Consider the following 17,397-nt stretch of genomic DNA (forward strand, 5'->3'; position numbering starts at 1 on the left):
TAAAGGGGGGGGGGGGGGGGGAGGAAGGGGGGTCAGGCAGCCCCTTGACCTATGCCCCACCCCCACCAACTTCTTCCCCACAGAAACCCTCTAGCCCCCTCCTTATTATCCAAGCCTGCTCTCCCTGAACATATGGAAGTGAGGGACAAATTTAAAACTACTGACTTTGAAAGAAATATGCCTATAGTAATCTGCATATTACACACTTTTAAAAAGCAATTCTCTACCTACTTATATACAGTACAAACTATGCATGATTAGTCCAAAGCACAAAGGCTCAGAATTTACCACAGAGTTCACTGGGATGGGCCCTAGCCGAGTCAACAGCATTTCAAGCCATCATGACCCCACAATTCAACATTACTCAGTATGTGTGCATACTCCAGATACCTACACCCCACCACAATGGGGCCAAGAGCTAATTAGCTGCCATTCATGACTGGAACCAGGTTCTTGTCAAGAGTTCTAGAAACCTCCAAAAATTTATATGCATGAGGCATGGGGCAACCTGGTCCAGTTCTACTTCATGGTGGGGCAGAACCACGCTAATCACGTGACAGGCGAAGAGAACAGGCAACAGAGGGATTCTGGGTGAACCGTTTGAGGCTGCTTTTGATTATGTTTGCCAGCCATTTAAGGCTGGTAAAGAAACAGTAATCACTGGAAATGGGAGACACGCAGCTCAGCTGTGGGAATGAAGAGGAAATCTAAATGTATTCAAAGTAGTGGCTCAACATGACCTGAAAAGATACATTGCTGAGGAAGACTCAATGCCAGGGACGCTACCGTTTATCTTATTCAGATGGAATAAACTAATCTATCCTTGTGGTAAAGACATATATTTTTACAAAAAAGATTCCCATCTGTATGTTTGCCTAATATGGGATGTGTTCTATATTCATGCTTAGTGCTGACTGCATTAGTGATGGAGAATGTTTTTAATGAGGCTTCCTTGTATGCAACTATAAGGCAAGGACCTACCCCTCTCATGCTGATTGCATGGAAAAAAACTTGGCTTACATGCAAGTAAATACAGTAAATCTGTAATGGAAATACTCCCAAGGTTAAAAAAAATCTGAGCAAATACACACGTGATGTTTCCTGATGAAAATACCAAACATTTCTAGTTTCCTTAAAATCTATCTAGCAAAATAAATATTTTTACCTGCCCTTCTTCTACCATTAATGGCTTTACTTCATCCACATCTCTACAAGATTGGTTATAGAACTGATTCATTTCAGCGTGCAGTTTTCTATATTCCACTTCATTGTCTACAAAAGATCCACATCCTTTCAGAATGACCCAAAAGCAACCTGGATCTTCAATCTAGTCAGAAAGTGAAGTGCAATTAAAACCACAAAAAGAAGAAACTGTACTATATCACTTTTTTATTATTTCTAAAACATCTTAGACAAATATAAATATTCAAGTAAAATTAGAAGTTCAAGTGAAAACTGATCTAAAGCAAGGGTGTCAAAGACGCACACTGCAAGCTGGATCCAGACTGCAGAGCCGTATCATCTAGCACAGTGGTTCTCAACCTATTTTGTAACACGACACATTTGTAAATATCAACGGCCAGTCCCAGTCCAGCGCTCCTCCTCCCAACCCGCTGCTCCACACCATGTAGGGCAAGGGGGGGGCCCAAGCAGCCCCTTGCAGGCTGGAACTCTGACAACCAGCAAGGGAAAAGCCACAGTTTCCCATGTTTTCCTTTTTTTAAAGGAGAATCCATTTTTTAAAGTTTAATCCATTCTTAAAGTTTGTTCACAAGCCTTTCATATACTCTTGGCAACTCACTTCTGGGTCACAACCCACAGGGTGATAAACAATGATCTAGCACACAGTGCTGCCTGCTATATGCAGGGCTTTAAACTAGGTTGGCCAGGGGATGGAGACCAAAGCCCTGAGGTAAGTGGGGAAGTGGATGACTTGAAGGAAGCACAAGCAGGAAGGGGGAACAAGGGAGGTGCACTCATGAGAAATTACGGTAATCAGCCGGTTACACCTCAGGTGCCTATACACAAATGTACAGAGCCTGGAAAACAAAAAGGAAGAACTGGAAATCCTCACACAGTCACAGAACTATGATGAGACTGAAATAACAGACACACGGTGGGAGCTTGCATGACTGGAGCAGTGTCATGAATGGGTATAAACTTTTCAGGAAGGACAGGAAGGGGAGAAAAGGAGAAGGACTTGTGCTTTATGTAAAGGACCATATGATTGCTCAGAGCTCCAGTATGGAACTGGAAATAGGCCTGTTGAAAGTCTCCAGGTTAGGGTCACAGGAAAGAACAACAAGGGTGACATTGTGGTAAGTGTCTGCTATAGACCACCAGACTAGGAGAATGTGGTGGATGAGGCTTTCTTCAAACAGCTAGTGAAAGTTTCCTGATCATAGACCCTGGTTCTCATGGGAATTTCAATCACTCTAACATCTGCTGGGAGGACAATACAACAGGGCACAGGCAATCCAGGAAGTTTCTGGAGTGTTGGGGACAACTTCCAGGTGCAAGTGCTGGAGTGGCAAGTGCTAGGGGCCATGCTCTTAACCTGCTGCTCACAAACAGGGAAGACTTGGTGGGGAAAGTAGTAGTGGATGACAACTTGGGCAGCAGTGACCACAAGATGACTGAGTTCAGGATCCTGAGGAAAGGAAGGATGGAGAGTAGCAGAGTAAAGGCACTGGACTTCAGAAAACCAGACTGATTCACTCAGGGAATTCATGGGCAGGATCCCCTGGGAGGTCAGTCAGAGGGGTGCAAAGTCCAGGAGAGCTGCTTGTACTTTAAAGAAGCTTTACTGAGAGTGCAGGAACAAACCATCCTGATGTGCAGGAAGACTAGCAAGTATGGAAGACGACCAGCTTGGCTTAGAAGGGAACTCCTCAGTACGCTAAATCACAAAAAAGAATCCTATAAATGGAAACCTGTCCAAATAACTAGAGAGGAGTATAAGAGTATTGCTAGGGCAGGCAGAAAGAAAACCAGTAAGGCCAAAGCACAAGGGACATGTAGAGTAACAAGAACCTCTACAAGCATGTCAGCAGCAAGTGGAGGATCAGGGAATGGGCAGGTCCATTACTAAGTGGAGGACGCAACCTATTTACAGGGAATGCAGAAAAAGCTAAAATAACTCAATGCTTTTTTCACCTCAGTCTTCACAGGCAGTGTTAGCTCCCAGACTACTGCACCTAGCAGCACAGTTTGGAAAGGAGGTGAGCAGGCAACAGTGGTGAAAGAACAGGTTAGGGACTATTTAGAGAAGCTGCATGTGTACAAGCCCATGGGGCTGGATGGAATGCACCTGAGGGTGCTGAGGCAGTTGGCCAATGGGACTGCAAAGCTGCTGGCCATCGTTTTTTAAAACCGGGGCAACTGAATAAAGAGCAAATATAGCACCCAGCTTTAAGAAAGGGAAAAGGGAGAAGCCAGGGAACTACAGACCTCTGCCTCACCTCAGTCCCTGGAAAAATTATGGAGCAGGAATCCTCAAGGAATCCATGTCTAAGCACTTGGAGAAGACGGTATTTAGGAACAGTCAGCATGGATTCACCAAGGGCAAGTCATGCCTGACCAACCTGATTGCTTTCTATGACAAGATGACCAGCTCTGTGAATGTGGGGAGTCCAGTGGATGTGGTAACAACGACCGTAGCAAGGTTTTTGATATGGTCTTCCACAACATTCTTGAAAGCAAACTAAGAAAGTTCAGGGTAGTAGTCAATGGCTCGATGTCTAGCGGGCAGCTGGTATCAAGTCCAGTGCCCCAAGGGTCAGTCCTGGGGCTGGTTTTGTTCAATATCTTCATCAGTGACCTGGAACATGGGATAGAGTGTACCCTCAGCAAGTCTGCAGATGACAACAAGCTGGAGGAGCAGTACATATGCAGGAGGGTAAGGCTAGACCTCAATAAATTGGAGGATTGGGCCAAAAGAAATCTCACGAGGTTCAACTGGCTAAACAGCAACTCTGCAGAAAAGGACCTGGGATTTACAGTGGACAGTAATGTAAAGACCTACCGCATTCATGGTAGAAGTGGACTGCATAGCAGCTCTTTTAATCTTGCAGGCTCCCCACCCCATCCTGTTGCTGATTGACTAAGGGGTCCCAGTGGCCCTGCTACTTGGTGCTGACTAGCCAGGATGGAAAAACAGCACCATATTTAAAACAAGTTTTCGCCTCCCTTCCAATCAGGAGTGAGTAATGGGGCCCAGGGCTCCTCCACCAATTGACAGAGGAATGTGCAGGAGGAACCTGCGAGATTAAAAGGAGCTGCTGTGCAGCCCACTTCCAGCATGAACTTGGTAGGTCTCTAGTAATGAGCCAACAGTGTGCCCTTGTTGCAAAGAAGGCTAATGACATACTGGACTGAATCAGTAGAAGCTCTGCCAGCAGGTCAAAGGCAGTGATTATTCTCCTTTATTCAGCACTAGTGAGGCCACCTCTGAAGTACTGTGCCCTGTTTTGGGTCCCCCACTGTGGACAAATTGGAAAGAGTCTAGCAGAGGACAACAAAACAATTAGGGGGCTAAGGCACATGACTTCTAAAGAGAGGCTGAGGAAACTGGGTTTGCACACTGACCCTAGCCCCACATGCTGCATGTGGCATGCAAAGCCCATCTAGCACAGGTTGCACACAGCAAGGGGGCAGTCTGGGGCGCACATTGCACATGGTGCCCATACTAGACCAGACCTGCACGCTGGATCCAGCACACAAGGCCAGTCAGGCATGGGCACCATATACAGTACACATCTAGGACCAGCACCATACACCACACACCACATGCTGCAGCAAGCTGGAACCAGCTGCACACATCACACAGGGCTAGTGTCTGGGATGCAGACTGCATGTGGCACTCATGCCAAACCAGCCCTGCACACTGGATCCAGGGACAATCTGGATTGGGTCCATACACTGGCCCCACATGCAGGATCCAATGCACAACGCCACATGTAGCACACACCCCAGACTGTTGCCATACACTGTGCAGAGTGCACACCCCTAACCAACTCCATATACCACACGGACAGTCAGTCCAATGCCCACAGCATGTGGCATGCAGGTCCAGTCCAACACCCATGGCTGCACAGCAAGTTGGATAATAGGGTTCCACAGGGCAGATTTCTGATACCTTTGGTTTAACTCATCCAAAAGGACTGTTAGTTAACAATTACAGAAAAACATTTCTCTCATTTTGCATGTTGTTTACTAACTTATTAGAGGTGCACTGATACATCGGTCCAGCATCAGAATGGCACGGATATGAAGAAAATTGGCTGTATTGGAAATCAGCCCAATGTGGCTGATAATTTTGCCTGGATATGCCTCTGCCTGCATGCAGCTGCAGCACAGCACACAGGCAGCGAGGAACACAGCCTGGCAGCTTGGAGAGTTGCATGCAGCTGTTAAGTTCATTGTAGTGGAAGGGGAGTGGTGAAGGAAGGGGCATGGGGAAGGCAGATCAATGCCCCTGCAGTGAGGGAGTGGGGCACGGGCAGGCACTGCCTAGTCAGGGGGGAGTGGCGTCGGATAGAGCTGCAGCTCATCTGCGGGGGGCAGGGCATATGCCCCCTGGCACGCAGGCTGCAGCTCTGGGCTGGAGCTGGGCTCTTCTCGGTGGGGGCTGGGCTTGGGGCAGAGAGCGGTGGCACTGGAAGAGGCCTGCACCCACCCCAAATTTTGCCGTAGCCCCACTCCCAGCACTGCTGTCGCCCACCCGCAATTCAGTGCAGCCCAGGCTGTCCCCCCACCTCCCCAGGAAGAGTGTGGCACAGCCCCCAGCCCCAAACTGCAGCTGCAACCTGCACCACGCAGATCCAGGGGCACCCCCCACAACACACCCTCCTGGGCTGCAGCCAGCAGCGGGAGCTGCTCCCCATCCCTGTGCCCTCCAGATGAGCCACAGCTTCATCCTGTGCCTGCCCCGCCCCAGCTGGACAGCACCTACCCCAGTCCCTCCCTCACTGCAGGGGGCATTGATCTGTGCCCCCATGCCCCTTCCACCACAACAGATTTACCAGCTGAATGCAGCTGCATTGAAGATAGGATCAGTATAGGCCAATATGCCTCCTTAAAAATCAGCTATCAGCCCCCAAAATTTTTATCAGTGCACTTCTCGTTACACTCACATCACTGCCTAGCCCTGTTATTTCAGTGAGACTTCACAGAAGTAAAAGGGAAAATTTATCTTGTATTCTAATATATTTTAGAAGACTTCAGCATACCAATATATTTGTTTTCAAAAGTCAACATACCTTTAATATCAAAACTTCAATCATTGTTATCAACTGAAGTCCTCTTCAGCAATGCTGTAAAAGATAATCAAGTAAAAAAAAAAACCTAGCAATTTTTATAGCAATCATTAATCTTGAAGTTAAAATTACCAGCGCTTCCCATACCTCAAAAGCCTTCACACTTGCAACAGGTCCACAAATTTTGTTCACTTCTAAAGATATCCAGATTTAGATCTGTTGATTCAGCCATCATAACGTAAGTCATACTCTCTAAATGAAAACTTAACCTTAATTTTCAAAATTAAACTACCCCAAAATTAACCATATTTGTTCAATATATTTGGTTACTACAGCAACGTACTTAGCATACTCAACTTATTTTGACACATCTCACGCTCTTACACTGAAGTTCACAGGAAAATTTTGCCTGACCGTGGAAAACTACCAGTTAGCTGATCTTAAGCTAGTATTTCACAGACAGCAGAACACCTTCATAAAGGTGGTGGGAAATCTAATTCAAAATCCCTCAGGAAGAAAGAGAATTTGAAGCAAATTTCTCCAACAGGAATAAATGATATTCTAACCACTAAGCAAGTCCAGGATAGGGTCTTTTCCTAAGTATGTTTTGTGCAGGATCTGATCTAAGAACACCTAACGAACAAACCCTACAAGCATGACGTTCAAACACATAATCATTTTTTGTTTATACTAACTGTTCTAGACACGAGACAGCAAAGTGCTGTCAGGAGTTAGCTGGCTGGGCACACATGCAATAGCAAAATCTGTGGCACCTAAGCAGGAGTTTCATGAATAACACTAGCACTGACGGCCCTCTTGTGAATTTAGTCCCAAAGACCCATTGGTGAATGAAATCAAGCAAAAGATTAAAAATAAATGCATTGTTCAACTCTCCTTTTAACTCTATACTATCAATAAACAAGCTATTTTTTCAACAAGATTTGTAAACAGAAATTTAGAAGCTAGGTTTAAAATAAAAGGTGTACTGTACTAGTCTGGTTAGAAAATTTATTCCTAGGTTTTAGGAAAAGTAAATACTTTCATGCCATACTACTTTTTAAAATAGAGTCACCTTAGGAATTGCAAGCACAAAGGGCTGAAATAAGCATTTCAGAATGAAAATGGAGGCCTAGACAAAACTATATAGAACAAGAGTCGATGAGGAAAAAAGTGGACTTTGCTGGAATGTTTGACCCAGAAAGTTAGACTGTACATTTTACCTTGGCAATTAAAACTGATGTAATCCACAAGTATTTCACTGCTCCAAGATATGCAATGACCTTCCTTTATTTGCCTTGTGTTTTTATTCCCCCTTTCAGCTTTTATCTCATGTTGTTTGTTCAAGCTATTCTCATGCCTTCTATGTCTGAATCAGCTGCGCTGTGTCCGAGGCTGTAGAAGTGAGAAAAAAAAGACAACATAGATCCTATTTGCTTCTGCCATGTGTTTCTTTTGTCTGCTCATGATTTTTTTCTACTATTCTACTTCCTCGGTGTTTCTTTCTCCCTTCTACCATCACCTGTTTCTTTTCTCCTCACGTAAGGATACAGAAGAACAAGTTGCTGTACTCTCCCCAAATTCTGCTCAATCCCAAAATGAAACCATTAGTAAAACCACCAGAAATTATTCAGGCCAGATACCGCACCCCTGGCCAGGCAAAGCTGAAAGGCCCCATCCATGGAGAATGTAAAGCACAAAGCCTACAGTTATACTGGCTTTTTGCCACTCATAACCATCACCTACTCAAAAAGCTGCAATCTATTAAGACATTACCAGAACTCAAAACAGTTCCAATTTTATTGCTCACTGCACAAAAATCCTCTTTGCATCCTCAGCCACCACCACAATCACTAGTGTTTGACTGGATGAGCCTGAATGAGCCTGCCAGTCCATCAAATTCCTCAACGCACAGCCTGCGGGGTGGGGGGAAGCTTCTTCCCATGAAGACTAACATAACCTTTAAAAACTACTGGATCTTCCAAATGTTTATTGATGGCAATTCAAAGCCAAAGCAAGCAGAGGGACAACTTAGCTACGCTCAAGCTTGCTAGTTACAGAGCAGGACACCACAACATCCACGTCCTCAGGACCTCCAACAAAAGACCCCCAAGGATCCACTGCCCTTTTGCAAAGGGGAGGGGGAATTTCTGCTCCTCCACCTGCAATTACCCTTTGCATTGAGGGTGCATTTTTCCCCAAAGCATCCATTTTTTATTTTTTTTGGGGTGGGGGGTGGAATCTCTCTCCAGTGTCCCAGCATTGTCTTCCTTGCTTGGAAGACGACCTGCGAGGGGATTGGTGCCCTCTACAGCCAATGTAACGGGCTCCCAATACCCAGCAGAGGTGTGAGGGAAGGAGGGAGAGGAGAGAAGAGGAGAGGAAAGATGCGCTTCCCCCTGCACATGATGCAAGAGCCACCTCGCTCCGCGAGCGGGGATGAAGCATGCAGAGCACGAGGGCCGAGCGACTGTATTCGAGGGTGTAAACGAGCCCCCTCCGCTCCGCCGACTGCAGCCCTGCCAGCACTCACATCCCGGCCAAGCGCCGTCACCCCAGCGCCCTGCCCAGAAGCTTCCAGAAGCCCCGCCCCTGCAACGGCAGATTCTCTACTGAGCCTGCGCAATGGGAGCAGCAGCGCGCGGCGCGCCTTCACAATGGGGGGCTGTGCTCAGCGAATCTGGTGCGCCTGCGCAATGGGGGCACTGATACCCAGCGGGCCTGTTGCTCTTACACAAATGTATCCCCTCCCCACGGCCAGCGGTGGTTTACCATCCGCCGGGCAGGCGCAGAAGCTGAAACGTAGCACGGTGGGGAGAGGGTGGGCGCCAATGGGGTAGAAAAGTACTAGGCTCCGCGTGGAGCCAGGAGTGGGAAGGGCTGGTTCCCTTGTCCTCACACCAGTCGTGACAGCGTCTGCAGACACCCCTGTGCCCCGTGGGGTGGACCTGGATGTCATTCGGTGCACAAGTCAGTTGTTCGGGGGAAGGGAAGCATGTGTCCTCCCGCCCTTCATGTAACCCCATCCCTTCCCCTTCCATTTCTGCCTCCCCTCTGCCAGGGTTAAAGAAAAACAGCTAAAGTCTTACTCTAGGCAGGATGTGGAGACCAGGCATCTTCAGGAGCTGGCAGATCATTAAAGCCACCTCAGTTCTTATGCAGCAGTCACGGTCTGCAGCCTTCCGCAGCTTCGCTTCAACTAACTGTCAACTTTTTACTCATTTGGACCTAAAAATGTTTATTGTACACATATCCCATCTAAGTGGCTTAGTAAGTCTCCCTGGCATTGTCTCTGCTTTCCACACCAACGCAGGCACCTTGTCCACTTTGTACGAAGTCACCCAGAAGGCAAGGCAGGGTGTTCTTCTGAGAACGAGTTGATCTCATAGGCCCACTTCAGTGTTGGCGGTGGGCACATGCAGATGTTAAAAGAAAGGCCCTTTACTTTAAACATGGCATGTTCCTGCACCAACCCCGGGCATGCCTAAAAGATGCAGCGCGTAACTTAACCCAGCTCTGCAGCATCTCTGAAGATCAGGTGCTTTTTCTGGTGCTTTTGGCCCCAGGTGAACTTTTTGTATCTGGCCCCCTTTTACCAGAAATAATAGTAATAAAATCACCGTTTTCAGGCCCCCTTTCTGTCCAGGTCCCAGGCGACTGCCTGGTTTGCCTATGCCTGTGTCCGGCCCTGCTAATAACAGAATCAGCTTTAGGTAAAAGCACCAAAAAGCCCCACTGAAGCACCTCATCTTTACAGATGCTGGAGAGCCAGGTTTAAGTAACACACTCTGCTTCTGGTAAAGCTCAGTTCATCTGTTTGGTTTTTTAACATCTGCAAGCAGCCAGAGATCTAACATGTAAAACCAAAACAGAAATGGCTCAAGGGAGCTAAGAACTCACTAATTTTTTTTCTGGTGGGTGCCTGAGCCTCAGAGCACCCACAGAATTGGTGCCTATGGTTAATCTCTAAAGTGCCATCCTATTCTGCCTACTGGGTAACTTCAGCCCCTCTTTATTAAATTCTGCCTGTTTCAGCTTTGAAGCTCCCCCTGCTGGATACTTTTTTTGTTTAATTCAGTCTTTTAGAATAGTGCTTCTCAAAGTGGCGGTCTGCGGACCGGCCACCAGTCCTCAGCCAGTTGCCAGGAAAGAAAGAAATACATTCGTCTGTCTGCAGCAAGTTGCCAGGAAAGAAATAGTTCGTACGTCGTGCCACAGTTCGTACGTTCCAACACTCCAGGTGACGTCACGTCGTGCAAGGTGAGGAAAGAGAAAGAAACAGCTGGTCGTGCATTTGTGTAGTGCTGTTACACGCAGTTGCTGCCGGCCACCAGTCCCTGGCTCACTGGAAAAAAAATTGCCGGTCTGCCACGTCAGATAGTTTGAGAAGCACTGTTGTAGGATACAGAAACTATGTGAAGGAAGAAAATGCAAACCGCTCACTTCTGAAGATTTAGGCATTTATATTTTTAACGGCTCTTCTCTTGACACTTAGAATGGTTTATATGAGAACATGCTATTTCTTTAATATTGTCAATTATCCTGATGTTTGTCTTCTATTAAGAAATGAGCCTTTATTTAGTTTGGTCTAATAACAGCTTAATTTAAAAATGTTTTAAAGTTAAAAAAAATCCTCTTCCTATTACAAAGTAGAAAACTTCAATTATAGAGAAGGAAGATAAAGCAGGTACAAAAACAACCACCTCATTAAAAATACCAAGTAAATTTTCAAAGAACTTTTTCTGTTGCAAAGAACTTAGAAACAGGCCAGAATGTTTTTGACACTATAGATTCCTATTTGAAATACCTGGTTTTAGCTTGTGAATCACATGTAAGTGTTTGCCTACCTAATGGTGCTAATATTACATGGTCGACTGTGTCACCCCTAAAAGGACTGAGTGGCACCCTAGGCTGCTGAGGCACCCCAGTTGAGAATCATTTCCTTACACATAGAACATGCTCCTTAAACTAACCCCTAAAAGTCTGCTCTTAAGATTTATTTTGAATGCAGTGCCTAGAGGATAGGCAATAAAATCTGCAGGGCGTGGTTAACTGTTTCAATTAGGTTAATTTTTAAAATCACAGGATATAAATAAACCTAAGATAAAGAGCAGAAGTCCATGAGATTGTTTTTATTTCTGTTTCTCCTAACTGTGTTCCAACTGTTATAATCATTTGTTGCATTTTATCTGACGGTACACTCTTCAGGGGAAAGGATTTTTTTTTACACTGTGGAAAGGCTAACATAATAGATCCACTAGTTTGGACTGGGAACCTAGGCACTATTGTAACACGAAATAATTATTATTGCAGCACTTTTTGCATTATTTTATGGGTATGTTTTCAATACAACTTCTATAAACCATAACTACTGCTAGTTCAAAATCTGCAAATTTAGCTAAGAAGACTTTCATTGCCCATTTATATTGACAGATGAGCTTCAAAAACATGTTCAAACTGGGACATGTAAGTTAACAACACAAACATTAGCATGTTCCTACTCTTGTTCTCCTAGTACCTGTGTAAGTATTCACCCCTAAAAACAGAAACAATTTGAGATACTAAATAAAAAGGTGCATTATTTTTGTTCCTCAACTCCACGTTCCTCTTTTCACCTTACTGTCTAGTAAAACAAACGTTACCAGCTGAATCTTTTTCCATTACAATCTGTTTCATCAAAACAGAGGCTTTTCACTAAAATGGACAATATTTTAAATGAGAAAGCATCAGAATTTGGGTCAATTCTCTGGTCATTGGATGATTAAAAAAACCCTGACTTTTTAAATCCAGTAAGACACAGTTTAATTTCATAAATATATATTTTAAAAGGTTTTATTTTCATTCCAGTGTGCAACAGAAACAAACTTTAAAACTTTCAAAGTTGTAAAAAACTTATCCTCTGTACAATTCTAGTGGCTGGCCCTTAATCATAACTGCTTCTCCTTCCATGCGTAGTACAGAGAATCTTATACAGATCCCCTGTCAGTATCTCTCTTCTAAGAAATCTCTCTCTCTCTCTCTCTGTGGGCTAACCAAATGTAAGGAAGCTAAAGTAGCCTTCTGATACAAGACTTGCATTTTGTAAGGCAACATACATTCTGTATAAGTCACAAAACAAAACTTGAAAGGTTAAGCATGACAGTAGGTATTTCCAAGGCACCACACTTCTTCAGTTGTTCATAAGGATCACTTGCACAGTAAAATACATTTCTGTATTCTTTTCAGAACTATGCAGTAAATAGTTTATTTTTCATCTTTTCTAAGATGATAAAATCTTTAAATTATGTATGACACTAAATGAAGAGAACAGCTTGTCTGCTCAAACTGTCAGCTCAGTCTGATAGCAAGCTGTTTTTAGTCTGGAAGGTTTAAAAGTCTAAAAAGCTGTTAAACCTTAAAGTGTTTTAGTAATGAGTGTTGGAAACTCACTTAAACTAAATTGTACTGACCATAAACACAGAATTTATAAAAAGTATTCAAAAACAGAATAAATTAACACTAGTTAACAAAGTTCACTTTATGCACAGATGTTCAGATTCCCAAATATGAGAGTTGGAAATAGATGTCACAGAATAGAAAACTTAAATTACAGTTCCATGTGCCTCGCTGTCTGTTGTAACTTTTTAAAACACAGAAAAGAGAGCTTGTTGAATTCAGAACATGACAGGCATTTTTGTTTTCAATGAGAAAGTACAATTTAATTGCATCACTGTAGTCCACTGTAAGCATATAAGTGGCCTAGGATGGACAGGACAAGATTAGGAAAGGTCAAATACAGCCATTCACTGACCCACAAAATCAAGTTGGTAGCTTATTATGGTGATGTTCTCACTGAACATATCAACATCACACTTGGCACATTTGTTCAGTTTCAATTTCAGAGAGATCTAAAATTAAGTAGGAGCTTGATCCTTCCTTTTACCCAGAGAGGTAAGCTCCCCAGAGTTGATGTAAATTTTAGGACAATGCAAAAAAGCCTGTACTGCTGAACTTTAGCCTTCAATACTATCTGCTCAGCAACTGTCACAAAAGACCAAACGTATACAAAATAAACATATATTTTCTTAAATATTGACTGAAAAAGCAGATACATATTATAGTCTGCTATTGCAGTCTTCATTATTTCCTAATAGACTAGAGTCCATCAATATTGGATTGATGTGTTTATATTTTGGTTGGATATTCACGTAAACTGCAAGACTGTTAAGATCTTTTATTACTATCCGATGAAGTCTACTACCCTCCTTCATTAGATCTTCAACCTTCTTATCTGTTGACCAGATCATTTTCTTTTCTCCTGTATAATCTGGATCTTCTGGATACAGCTCATCTCCTGAAAAACATTATATTTTAATTATATATAAAACATTTTATTACTCTGATTTGCGCTTTGCTGGTTGCTACATTATCATTAGGATATGAAGCAGTGTAGGAACAATGTTCAGAGTACAATGAGATTTAATCAACTCCAATCTTTCCTAATTGAAGATGCCCCAACACTGGAAGTACCGTATGTTGAAATACAATTTTTTGGAGTATAATGGGACATTCAAGTTCAAAGCCTCTTTTTCCAGGCACTAAGAAGCATTTAAAACCATTCCATTGTATGCAAAAAGTATTTTAAAAACTCACACATTAATTATTATGGCTTTTCTACGTCCAAGTAGGGTACGAAATTCTACATTACAAATGAGGAAATGAGGTAGACAGATTAAGCGAGTTTCCAACAATCATACAAGAGGTTTATGGCAGGACTAGGAATACGTATCATATCAGGTTATACAGTTTTACTTAAAAACCTCTTCTGTTAGGCTGAATTTTGTATAGGCTTTTAAAAAGTTACTGTGGTATAGTAAAATATAGACAAAAACAGCTGAAGTGGGACCAATTTTAAAGCACAAAAGCAAGGAGGTAACAAAAACAAAAAGCAGATCTGAAGAAACAGAAAATAATCAGAATTTTTTCTTTTGGCAAAAGGCCTAAGTTTTAAGAAACAGGAAACAGAAAAGAAAGATGTTTAAATAGATTAGCAGTAACAACAACAAAAACAGAGAGAGAGAGACACACACATTAGAAAGATGATCTAACTACACTGTAATTTGGGTTAATGCAATGTTTAGCTATAAGTCCTTCGTTAAAGCAAGGGCTAAATTTTGCTTAAAGAAGACATGGCAGAGTGGGGCTTAAACTCAGCCATATCCTCCAGGATAAAAGTTACTATATAAATTGAGATTTACCTGCTCCCACAATACTATATATAACTAATGCTTAGTAGGTGATTAAAGGCGGAATAGCAATGAAGTCTTTAACCTGTTCAATACCCTGTCTATAACAGGAGCTGCCTCAGAGAAATAAAATGTGCAGCAGGCAACTGTGGAATTACTTGTTCTTGGGCCACATCCACATGAGCATGGATGTTTGGTTCCCTAGGGACAACAAGCAGCAGCGTGCCTTGTGCTGCCACTAGTTGTCCTTGTAGAATGCCTCTGCCACACGCCCTCTGGTGCACAAGTTACCCCAGGTGGGGTACGGGAGGCTTGGGCCAGCACTGTGCTGGCCCCAGAAGCCATACTTGGTGTCCTGAGGGTCTCCTGGGGCTGCAGCAGTGCCAGTCCTGCCACTTGGAGCCTGGCCAGCAGCCAGAGAGTGGCTCCAGCTGGCCTGGCTCGTTTTGAGCCGTGCACGGTACCCCCGCATGCACTGCTCTACTTTTTTTTCTACAGGATTTTTTTACTCCTGGATATCCAATGGGTCAACCCTACTCCCCCCCTGCACTGCTCCCTTGCAGTACAGAGAACACCAGAACATGTGGTATGTGGCGCTGTAAATGTCTGCGGTGCCACATACTGCATAGCCATGCTCATCTGGACATGACCAGGGAATTTTTCTTCAACTCTGGTAGCTATAGATTGATTTACATTCTTAAAATGTAAGATTATCATCATTTCCCAAACTCTTGCTACAATAAAAAGCTTCATTTTGTTACTTTACCTGGTAATAGCTGAATGTGGCCATTTGAAGCAGTCAACATAACAGGCATCCAGCGTTCACAACCTTCTAAAGCACGATCAGAACCAAATCTATGCAGGGCATCAAGTGAGGAAAAGTTGCACAGCCTACATAATTCATAAAATTGAGGAGGAGCAAACCACATTTCCTGAGATTTAAAGCATTCAATTGCTTCTGGTGGCGATGACCACTGTAAAAGAAAGACAATGATACAACATACTGTTTTTTGGTCTCTGTTGATAAATCCTACCAATTATTTATGCCTCCATGGAACCCTCAAGAGAGACAAGTCTGGCTCATGAGAGGCCTGGAATGAACAGCTAAAAGCTTCTGGATGTCAAGGAGATGTTCAGTGTTTTGCCTACAGTTTATATAGACAAACCCAACTAATCTAAAAGACAATTGAGCAAAAAACTTAAAAAACATGTATTTTTCCCCCACAAAAGCTATTTTTAAAGACAATAAAACAACTGAGTTTTGTGTATGCAAGCATGCCAACTTTGGAAATTCAATTTCATCTGTAAAGCAAGAGGATATTGATTCTTCTTCAGGGGCTGATTCAAAGTCAACAGGAATTAACAGAAAGACCGTTGATTCATTCCACTGAATGACTCAAAGTTTATCACAAATTCAGCCACAGTTACTGTAAGTGCCCCATCACTGAGAATATTTCTCACAAAACAGTCACTGCTTATACCAATAACCTATGGTACCAAATACCAAAAACCACAAGAGTGGTTTTACACATTGCTGCCTATTTTGCTGCGATCATTTGGGTAGGGGGCTGGACCCGATGGTCCCTGCCAGCCCTAATGTCTATGAAATCTGAGTCCACAATGTGAAGGCCTTTACTGATTCCCCTTAACCCTATGTTCTTGTATACAAATAACCCTGGTGGATTCCTGAGTGTTAAAATGGTGAATATTAACAAATGTGAATTTATTATAAAGACAATATAATATAAACAAATATGAACTTATTATAAAGACAAAGTCACTGAACTTTTTACAAATGTGGTTTTAAGATGTGTGGTTTCTAAAAGGGGGAAAAAAAACAGTAATGCAAAAACACCGATAATACCAAGAAACTAACTAAAGAGGTGCTCAAAGAAGGGATTAGAGCACACCAGAGGATGGCAATCCCACTTCTCAACAGCCTTCAAGGTTCAAAACATGTCCTAACATAAGGCCCTGCCCTGCCTGACTCAGAACCACTAGACTAGAGGCTCAGGGACTTGGGACTCTTCAGTCTGGAGACGAGAAGACTCAGGGGGGACTTGGTGGCAGCCTACAATTATATACAAGGGGTGCATCAGGACTTGGGAGAACAGCTGTTCACCAGAGCTCCCCAAGGAATAACAAGGTCTACTGCCATGAACTCCAGGAAGGCTGATTTAGATTAGACGTAAGAAAGAAGTTCTTGACTGTGCAAGTGTCCAGGGTCTGGAACAAACTCCCCGCAGAGGTGGTCCAAACACCTACTCTGGACTCTTTCAAAAAACTCATGGATGTATTTCTTGCCAGGATCACTTGATCCCAGCTGACTTCCTGCCTATGGCTGGGGGGCTGCACTCAATAATCTCCTGAGGTCGCTTCCAACCCCTAATGTCTAAGTAGTCTATGAAAAAAGGTGTGCCCTGCCCAGGACTGGAAGCTGGGTCTTGCACTTCCCAGGGGGATGCTCTAGACACCAGGTGCAGGTGAGCAGGCCAGCAGTTCTCTTCCAAAAGGAAAGACACGGTCTCAGACAAAACATCTATCTCCCTGCCACCTTGTGGGGCAGATTCCCACCCAGCCCTTTGGATGAAACTCTGCCAAGAAGTGCCAGACCCCCCTGAGCACAGACAGGGGAGGCGGAGAGGATGAAGTGCCACCGGGCCCCGCTCACCCTGAAACCCGTCACCTCCTGCTCGTCCTGCGCCGCGTGCGGGAGCCCCCGCAAGCAGCACAGGTAGAAGGCGGTGTCGTAGCGTCGCCCGCCCCGGCCCACCGGCGTCAGCCAGTTGCCCCACTCGTGCAGCGCCCAGATGTTGGGCGCGCAGCGCAGCTGGCGGCACATCTGCAGGAAGGCGGCCGGGTCCTTCTGCACGCGGCGCCGCCACGCGCTCAGCTCGGGGGCGGGCGGCAGCCGGGCC

General features: G+C 44.2%; 2 protein-coding genes across 2 annotated transcripts in view; both read right to left on the reverse strand.

Annotated features, from left to right (window-relative positions):
* Positions 1-8,899, reverse strand: part of TDRD12 (tudor domain containing 12) — an 83,795-nt gene extending 74,896 nt beyond the window's left edge. The window contains exons 1-4 of the mRNA XM_019505281.1: positions 8,788-8,899; positions 7,484-7,649; positions 6,261-6,315; positions 1,166-1,327 (exon numbers count right to left, since the gene is read on the reverse strand). Of these exons, the coding sequence (XP_019360826.1) occupies positions 1,166-1,327; positions 6,261-6,284 (186 nt within the window). The 5' untranslated portion in view covers positions 6,285-6,315; positions 7,484-7,649; positions 8,788-8,899. The remainder of the gene's footprint in view (positions 1-1,165; positions 1,328-6,260; positions 6,316-7,483; positions 7,650-8,787) is intronic.
* A 3,172-nt stretch (positions 8,900-12,071) lies between these two features.
* Positions 12,072-17,391, reverse strand: NUDT19 (nudix hydrolase 19). The gene is made up of 3 exons (XM_019505605.1): positions 17,151-17,391; positions 15,246-15,453; positions 12,072-13,587 (listed from the first exon to the last, which is right to left on the reverse strand). The coding sequence occupies exons 1-3, from the start codon at positions 17,319-17,321 to the stop codon at positions 13,349-13,351; spliced, it is 618 nt and encodes a 205-aa protein (XP_019361150.1). The 5' UTR covers positions 17,322-17,391; the 3' UTR covers positions 12,072-13,348.
* Positions 17,392-17,397: the final 6 nt, after the last annotated feature.

Source organism: Gavialis gangeticus, unplaced genomic scaffold, assembly GCF_001723915.1.
Source record: "Gavialis gangeticus isolate Ggan-Ray unplaced genomic scaffold, GavGan_comp1, whole genome shotgun sequence".
NCBI classification, from domain to species: Eukaryota; Metazoa; Chordata; order Crocodylia; family Gavialidae; genus Gavialis; species Gavialis gangeticus.

Coding starts and splice junctions, on each gene's coding strand:
- NUDT19 (XM_019505605.1), bottom strand. CDS start 17,321: ATGTGCCGCCAGCTGCGCTGCGCGCCCAACATCTGGGCGCTGCACGAG. Junction 15,454..17,150: donor AGGAGGTGACGGGTTTCAGG/GTGAGCGGGGCC, acceptor TTTCTTTTACAG/TGGTCATCGCCACCAGAAGC. Junction 13,588..15,245: donor CCACATTCAGCTATTACCAG/GTAAAGTAACAA, acceptor AATGTTTTTCAG/GAGATGAGCTGTATCCAGAA.